The sequence below is a fragment of the Microcebus murinus genome, chromosome 18, assembly GCF_040939455.1.
Source record: "Microcebus murinus isolate Inina chromosome 18, M.murinus_Inina_mat1.0, whole genome shotgun sequence".
Classification (NCBI taxonomy): domain Eukaryota; kingdom Metazoa; phylum Chordata; class Mammalia; order Primates; family Cheirogaleidae; genus Microcebus; species Microcebus murinus.
In genome coordinates this window covers 19,243,610-19,252,522 of record NC_134121.1, presented here as the reverse complement: position 1 = coordinate 19,252,522, position 8,913 = coordinate 19,243,610, and the positions used below count along the sequence as shown (strand labels likewise).

General features: G+C 62.3%; 1 protein-coding gene across 1 annotated transcript in view; it reads right to left on the bottom strand.

The window, feature by feature from the left end:
* Positions 1-217: 217 nt before the first annotated feature.
* Positions 218-8,913, bottom strand: part of RTN4RL1 (reticulon 4 receptor like 1) — a 73,585-nt gene continuing 64,889 nt past the window's right edge. Inside the window, exon 2 of the mRNA XM_012740643.2 lies at positions 218-3,315. Coding sequence (XP_012596097.2) covers positions 1,991-3,315 — 1,325 coding nt within the window. The 3' untranslated portion in view covers positions 218-1,990. The remainder of the gene's footprint in view (positions 3,316-8,913) is intronic.

Here is an 8,913-nt window from a genome sequence, read left to right as displayed (position 1 = left end):
ACGTGTGTGTGTGTGTGTGTGTGCAGTGTGCACACACGTCCGTGAGTGTGCATGTTCTTGCGTGTCCCTGTGAGTCACTGTGCCCCTGCCCCTCCGGCTCCTCCCACCAGCAAACGTGCTGCGTTCTCGGAGCAGCGCCCGGCCAGGCACGCACACCCACGGCGGCCCAGGATCTGCCGCCCGTCAGGAATGCGGGGTTAGGAAATGAAAAACAGGGTTCTTGTCCAAGATAATTTTTTTTATTATTATTATTATTCTCTCTTAATTGGATTCAGTGTTTCTTGCTCCTCACACACATCCTCTCTGGTAGGGAATTCAGGTTTGTGCAAAGCGCAAAGGAGATGGTGCCCACCTGGGCCCCTGGCCAGCATTGTGGCCAATGTCCTCTGGAGCCCATCCGCCCTGTGCCCTGCAGGCTGCCTGTCCCTGCTCCTGACCCCTGAGTCTGGCCCCCTGACCTCTCCCTGTCCCTGGGCGTCTCCAGAAGGGCCAGGAAGGATGGGGCCTCTGTAATGCAGAAGTGCCTGAGATGGTTCTAGAAATGCCCGCATCGATTCCCTTCTGCTAAGGCCGCCTGATGCTTCCCTCCTGCCATCCTATGTAGGGTCCTTGCCGGGTCTCCTACCAAAGAGCCTGAAGGAAAATCCAGCAGCTGAGCCAAGCTGGAGGCCTGGGCGCATGCCCAGAGTCTCCCTGGCCTGTCCAGACTGTCACCGGCCACACGCTAGGCTGACGGCACTGTCCAACCTGTTGGACTAACACTGTGAACGCTGCCACGCCTGCTGGCTCAGAAATCCCAAAGCCCCTTCCTTCCCTTCTCCAGCTCGCCCACCCCCAGGGCCTACCAGCTGCTTCTCGCTTCTCACCCCAAAGCCAACAGCTACTGTAGCAGGGGTGCCGGGGTGCTCCGGGGTGGCAGACAGGCTTGTGTTGCATATAAAAACAAGGTGATGTTCTAAGTCTCTAAGAATATTGGTCCCCTGAAGTGATTCTTGCTGCCTCCCCTTCTCCTTAACCCTCCCCACCGACACCTCGCCCCAGGCCCCTGGCAAACCCAGGTTCCATGGGGAGGACGGTTGCCAGGCTGGGATTCTAGAACAAAAACCCTCTAGCTTCTTCCTTGCTAGAAATCACCAATAAAATCCTTAGTTCAGCAGGTACAGTTTTCCATAGAGTTTATAAACATGAAAAGACATACGGTTTGGTAACGGAGTGGGCCGGGGACCTGTGCATCTGTATATATATATATATATATATATGGAGGGTGTGTATATATAAGTGGATGAAGTTATAAAACTGCACCTTCTGTGAGAACCTCATTGCACGTGATGAAGGTCTAAATTTCAGCCTCTGATGATCTTTCCTTTGGTAATTGGTTCTTGGACCCCAGCAGGTGGGCCTGGGTCTGCCAGGGTTGCCTGAGACGTCAGGAATGAGAGGCGTGGCCCCCCGAGGGCGGGGCTGAAGGTGGCATGGGGGTGGATTCAGGGCAGACTGACCAAGTGGCCTCGGGCAGGAGCCAAGATGCCTCCTGCTGTGTGCACCCAGCCTGCTGGTCGGCCCGGGCTCTTGGTGAGCCCTGGTGGTTCTTCTCTAAGTCTGTTTCTTCCAGGAACGGCCGGCGGGCCTGTCAGATCTCTCCAGATGATGGGGATTCCACAGAGCCCAGCTCCCGAGAGGGGCAGTTGTCCCATTGTTGCGAATGGAGGATTCACGTGTGACTCCTTTCACCACCTTGCCGGAGGGGACGCTGTCCGTGGATGCTCTGCGGGGGCTGGCTGGGGCAGCCGGGTGAGATGCGCTAAGCCCCTCCTGCCCAGGGCTGTACACTTTGGGTTTATAATCCACATGGCAGGGTCGAGAACGCAGGTGAAGCCTCTACCAGCCTTTTCCTGAAACTCAGCAGACCCTCCACTTGTAGAAAAAGAGGAAAAGAAACTCTGTTCCGTGGTGGACAAGTGGCAGTGCTGGGTGCTGACGGCCTGGGCCCTCAGCGGAGAGTGACTGCCAGCCCCAGTATCCAGGCCAGGAGCGAGGTCCCCAGGGAGCTGCCCGAGGAGGCCTGCTGCACCCCGCTGGGGGCGCGGATGGGGGTCCTGCGGGCACACTTGCCCTTCCTCTTGGGCCGTCCCGTGGGCATGATGTCGAAGCTGAACTTGTGCTGGTAGTCGGGGGCGTAGTCCTGCAGCTCGTGGGCCTGTTTCCCGGCGCCCGCCTTGGAGATCTGGTTGCGGTTTCTGTGGCTGGTGCAGTTCTTGCCTTGCTTCTTGTAGCCCGGCCGGGAGCCGGGAAGATGGCCGTGTGGGTGGCCCTTGTCCCTGCTGGGGCCACGGGGCGGGTGGTGCTCCTTGCGGGCGGCCCTGTCGGTGGTGCTGAGCGTGTGCGACTTGATCTGGTGTGGGGACGCCGGCCCCGTGCAGTTTCGGAAGTCCTCGGCCCTCAGCAGCTTCAGGTCCTGGCCATGCCGCGCCTCGGGGGACACGCAGGGGACGGCGGAGCTGGAGCCTCGGAACCTCTGCAGCCATTCCCACAGGGAGCGCGCCCGGCAGCCACAGTCCCAGGCGTTCCCGTTGAGACGGAGGAACTCCAGGGCCCCCAGAGGAGCCAGGCATTCGCCCTGCAGCTCCGAGAGGCTGTTGTTGAAGAGGAAGAGGGTGGTCAGCCTGCGGAGGTCGTGGAAGGCCCTGTGGTGGACCCACTGCAGCTGGTTCTCGTGCAGCAGCAGGCGGTCCAGGTTCACCAGGCCCCGGAAGGTGTCCTGGCCCAGGCTCCACAGCTTGTTGCCATGGAGAAACAGGTGGCTGAGGTTGACCAGGTCCACAAAGATGTCGTCCTGGAGGTACTCGATGTGGTTGTCCTGCAGGTAGAGGTACTGCAGGCTGTGCAGGCCACCAAAGATGCCTGCCGGCAGGGCGCTGAGCCCACACTTATAGAGGTAGAGGGCGTGGAGCTTCACCAGGCCCTGGAAGGTCTCCGGCGCCAGCGTCCGTAGCTGCCGGTTGTCACCGAGGTCCAGCTCCTCCAGGTGCACAAAGCCCTCGAAGGTGTTGGGGTCGATGAAGGTGATGTTGTTGGAGTAGATCCACAGGGTGACCATGGCAGGGCTGAAGTGGCCCTGCTGGAGGAGGGTGATGCGGTTGTTCTGCAGGAAGATGCGCTCGCTGTCCACGGGGATGCCCTCGGGGATGGCGGCAAAATTGTGTGCCTGGCAGCTGACCGTCATGGGCGCCGGGTAGCACACACAGTCCTGCGGGCAGCCGCCGCCCAGGGGCAGCTCCCCGGCCAGCAGCAGCAGCAGCAGTTCCACACAGCACCCTGGCGGGAGAGAGAGCACAGCCGGGTCAGGCACCGCCCGCGGAGGCGGGGGGCAGGGGGCAAATGGGGGGCAGGGCAGACACACGCACAGGACCCTCCTGGGCCCACTGGGGCGCTGGCCTCAGCGTGGCTGTGCTCAGTGGGCTGGGCTGGAAGCCCCTGGGAGCCTGGCCCCCGAATGGAGGAGGGCAGGGGTCGTGCCCAAGCCTGGAGCCCATCTGGGACTAGACACCTGTCCCTACTCCGGGCAGAGAGGTGAGTCTGGGGTGAAGGCCCTGAACACCCAGCATCTCCGTAGTCCCGCCCATCTGGGTTTGCCACCTGCTGGGGTGGGGACCATGACCCAGGGACGCAGCCAGTCAGCCTCCTGCTCTCGTCCAGCTCTGCCACTGGCCTACAGTTATCTGCGCTCAGGGCTGGTGGCACCTGCTCTTAGTCTAATAAAGGAAATATCTCATGTGCAGGCCTGAGGAATCCTTTTATTTAGATTATTCCCAATAACAAGCAGAGCGTGCATGCCCGACACCAAAGTTCACCTGGGATAATGTCTCCTTTAACAGTGTCTTCCACGTCCTCAAATATGCAACACCCCCTCTGTGCCTCAGTTTCCTCATTCTGCAATACAGATAGCGATAGTTCTCCCCAGTAGAGCTGTGTGGATGGACTGAGAGGGCACACGTCTGTGAGGACCAGGGCTGGCACCAGGTGGCACCAGCTGCCAGACAGAAGCTGCCCCTGTCCCTGGCGACCTGGCCCCCTCCCCTCTCTCAGCCTTGCTGACCTCCCAGGCTGTCACTGCAAAACCAGGCCTTGCCTCTCGACTGTCCAAAGCATTTCCTCTGTAGCTTCCCTCTAATTGGGCATTAATTAGGCATTCGTTAATGGATCCTTAAAATAATTTATTTTCGGATGTGTCCAGCCTGTGGTCGGATAATAGCCCCGTGCTCATTATTGGAGCAGCCTCATTATGGACGATTGTCATTACCTGCCTTTTTCCAGGGTCGCAGCTGCCCTAGGCAGCCCGGCAGGCGCGTCGGGCTGGGGGGACAGGCTCCAGGCCTCCAGCACATACCCACCCCCCCAGGGCCAGGGCCAGGCAGCTGTCTCCCCCCACCCTACCCGCTGGCTTCCTGTCTCTTCACTTCCGGCTTGTGCAGCGGCCTCTCGGAAGAGCTGGGGCACCTGGGTCAGCTCAGCCAGGTCCCTGCTGGCAGCTGTGCCCAGAGCATGTAGGGTGGGAGAACCGCCCTTGCTGGCCACTCTTGGACCCGCCTCGTTCCCAACCTCTCGCCGGCCACCCGCCCAGGCTCCCAGCCCAGCAGGCCTCACCGCCACTGTCATCCGCTTGTTCCTGGCGAAACGGTGCCATAAATAAGTGACAGCTCCCAGCTGTTGGGAGTTATGGGCTCCCAGAGAGTGGCAGCTGCTTCCCGTCCCCCTGTAATCACCCGGCTTCGACCGAACGTTTCCAACACATAAAAATCATCGCATATAATTTGGTTTTTGCATAATTGGGCTTGGTTGCGATTTCAGAGCAATTATGACCTCAGAGTGGTGGTGGCAGCGTAGCTTCGAGGACCCTTTCTAGGCCAGGCTGAGCACTGTGCAGCCTCCCTAGTGCCTTGACACCCCAACCGCTGGACAGCCTGCGAGCCGGGCCAAGGCTGCTGCTGCCTCGGCCTCAGTTTCCCCCTCTAACATGTGTAGGAGATGATCACTATGCCAGCCCACCCCACTTAGCAGCTCAGGTCTGGCCTCTGGCCCCTACTGGTCACCTCCATCTGCCCAAGGGGCCCCAGCCTGCAGGGTAGGCAGGGGTGTCAGAGGGAGGAGCCTGCACTACAGACCCCTGCTGATCCTCAGGGAGCCTGCCCGCTGTCCAAAGCCCCCACACCCAGGCAGGGAGGGGGCCCAACCCACGCTGACCGCACCTTCCTCTGAGGGACGCTCCCTCCCTCCTGGCTCAGCTCGTGCTCCTTGCCCCGCCCCCGCCGCTGCTCCCTGGAAGGCCGCACCAGCAGGAACCCTCCCCAGGGAGCGGCCCCCACCCTGCCACTCTGAGGGAGCCCAGGGTGCCCCTTCTGGCTCAAGGGCATTTCACGGTGCCCACTGGGCCTCATCCCCCATCTCAGGCTAAAGGGGACAGGGCCTCGGCCACGCCACCTCCACTGGGCATCGCGCAAAGACACAGGCATTTCCTTCCCTCCGTCTGCACAGGAGCGGCCTCGAGGCAGGGGATGGGGGTGAGCTGTGGCCGGCTCAGCGCTAATACCACTCGACATTTGTACAGCTTACTGGAGTTTACCAAGTGCTTTTGCCGCGCTCCTCGGATCCTCAGAGACACCCTGTGGGTCTCGGGGGGCAGCCATGCTCCACCCGCTGTCTCGGCTCTGTCTTTGCAAGGCCCCCGGGGAAGGGTCCTCTGAAATGACCTCCAGAGAAGCCGGGGTCCCCATGGAGAGACATGCCCACCCAGACAGAGAGCAGGCGGCTCCAGGGGATGTCAGAGCACAGGGGACCCCAGTAGGTGAAAAAGCCAAACTGCCCTAAACTCCAGGTGGGGGCCTAGTATCCAGCTTGTGACTGACCTGTGACAGGTGAGAGGGGTCAGACAGCAGGGGCAGCAAGATGTGAGACCCAGGGCAGGGGCCCCTCTGTCCTTCCTCGGACAGGGCCACAGGAGGAGGCAGGGACCCCGGCCAAGGCTCGGCGCAGGGCCCAGCTCACGTTCCCTGGTATCTGAAGGGGCTGGGGGTCGGGGCTGGGGCAACAAGGCCACAGAGACCTGTATGGGGCAGTCCCTTCCTGCCCAAGACCCGAGGATGACGGAGGGCACCTCGGGAAGTAGGCTGGTGGCATCTGAGCCCAAGGGAGCTGCTCTCCATCCTTCAGGACTGCCCAGATGCAGGGGACCCTGCCGGGCAAGCTGCCCGTTTTACTGAGGGTTGGGGGTGTCTGCTGAGTGATTCTCCACCCTGGAAGCCCATCCCGTCTCCGGGACCTTGGACCGCCTGCCTCTGGTACCCCCAGCCAGAGCCAGTGTGTGCCTGGTCCTGGACTGTCACCCTGCTGGGTTTCTCCCCAGGGAGGCTGGCACTGCTTCCCCAAGGCTCCTCCTGAGCCCCACCCACTAATTGCCTGATTAAAGTACTAAAAATGAGCCCCTTGCCTTTGCTGTACGCCTTGAGACTGCAAATTAGCAGCGATCCCGGAGGGAAGCGGCCTCCTCGGCCCCTCCTGGGTGGGGCGGGTTGCTGCGGCTGCGGGGGCTGTGGGGAGCAAGGCCGGGCCTCCCCCGGTCCTCCCCAGGGCTGTCCTCCTCCTCCAGGGCATGCACGCCTCTGACTGCAGGCTCCCCCCAACCCTCCCGGCCTCCCACATGTCTGGGCTCGCCGGCTCCCCGGCTTCATTCATTCCTTCCTCCGTTCGTTCGGCACTTGCCGCCTGCGCCCCGGAGTGTCGGCAGTGCCAGTGGGGAGGGCCCGGATGAGCTGGGTCCCTGTGGCTCACTAGCAGGTGGGGGCTCACAGAGTAGGTGCCTGGGTGTGTAGGGGGAGGGCCCTGCTGCCCCGTGCCACCTGCTAACACTGTCCTGTCGCCGGTCAGCTGTGTGATGTGTGCGGTTCCTCACCCTCCTGCTCAGCGCTTAGTGTGGCATCTGGCCCGGCCAGGGAGGGCTGGTGTTGTTTTCAGGTCCTCCCTCCTGCAAACCCCAAAACCTCTGACCACTGGGCAGGGGTAAGCGGACCAGCAAGCACAGGCTCCACACCCGGTCCACTCAGCAGTCCCCAGATGTGCTTATAAACAGTCTTTGGTGGCCAGACCTGCTGGGGTGGGTGGGAAGGGAAGGCAAGGGCACGGCATGTGCAAAGGCACTGGGGTGGGAAGGGAGGGGTGTACCCCTTCTCACCCTGGCCGCCCTCTCTCGGGCACTATGGAGGCAGAGCTTCGGAGGAGGCTGTTACTTCAGCTCTGCTGGGCCGGGGAACCCGGGGCTGGGCTGGCCTGACAGCTCCCACTGGGCCCAGCACTGCCAGGGCCCCGCCCCAGGCCCAGGCCAGACCGCCAGCGTGGCAGGGGCCCTGAAGCTCCCCAGCCATGGAAGCAGGGAAGGGAACTAACCCCCAACTGTGCACCAGTTTCCCCACCCGGAGTCCTCACAGTGGCCGGGCTGGAGCGGCACCGTTTTCCAGAGGAGGAAGCGAAGCCCGCAGAGGGCGAGCGGCTGGCCAGGGCCACGCGGCTGGTGGGCCGGGCGGCAGCGGAGCAGGCCTCCCCCAGCTGACTCCGAAGCCAGGGCTCTGCCCCAGCCCCACGCCGCATGGGGTGGGCAGGGCGGCCTCCGCTGCGGGCAGGTTGGCCCTGCAGGCCCCAAAGTCTCGGCCTGCTCACCTGGACCCGCTGGCACCAAAGGGGCTGTCCCTGTACCTGAGCAGGCATGGCCCAGTGACAGTCATCCTCGTGGCCCCCCGGGCAGGCCTGTGGGTCTCTAGGAGACTGGTCAGCCATGTGGTCAGTCCCTCTGGCTCTGCAGCCCTCCCTCCCCCCACACCCTCCCGCACGGCCCCCAGCCGGGCCAGCTGCTGCTCTCTAAGCCAATCGATGCTAACCGAATGCTCTCTGCTGGTCGGGTAGTGTCCTCAGGCCAGGCGGGGGACTGCTGGCGCCTCAGGCCACTTGGCACTGATCCTCCATGCTGCACCCAAGCACAGGCCACTTCCTGGTGAGTCCATCCCTCACCCCCGCCCAGAGCCTGGCCTAGCCCTGGAGACAAGGAAGGGCCAGCTGGGCTTCCCTCATGGGCCCCCACTGCTGGACACGGGGAGTGGGGTGCACAGGACGCCAGTGGCTCCCTGTCCATGGTACAGGGCAGTGGGGAAAACACAGGCTTTGCAGCCAGAGAGACCCGAGTTTGAATCCTGGCTCCCAGACTTCGTCGTGTGGGCCTCATTTTCCTCACCTGTAAAATGGGGACGGTTATTTAGTGCTCCCAGCTGGGCCTGTCTCCACCTGGACGCCAGTCTCCACCTGCCTCCGCCACCCTTCCCTCTGTCGAGCGTGGTCCTCCAACAGCCAGCTCTGCTCTCCTGACAAGCCTCCTCCACTCACACCTTGTCCACCCCAGGTAAAGGTGGCACCTTTGTTTTGGCTGCTCAGGCCAAACACTCTGGAGTCATAGCAACTGCCCCCCTCTGTCACTCTATACCCAACCCCTCAGGAATCCTACCGGCTCAGCTTCAGCATTTACCCAGCATCCATCCACTTCTCACAGCCACCACCCCAGTCTGGGCCACCACCCTTGCTCACCTGGACTGTTGCCACTGCCGCCCCAGGGGTCCCTCTGCCCCACCCTTGCCCTGCAGCCGCAGAGCTCCAGCAGAAGTCTAGGTCTCCTCTGCTCAAACCCTCCATGGCTCCCACCTCACCCAGTAAGGTCCCTCCAAGTCCAAACTGCAGCTCAGAAATCCCGCCCAATCTGAGACGCCCAAGCCCCCTTCCCTGTCTGGGCCACACTGGTCTCCCTGCTGTCCCACCTACCTGCTTGGGTGTTCCACCCCCGGCCTTTTGCACGTGCTGCTCGCTCTGCCTGGAACGCTC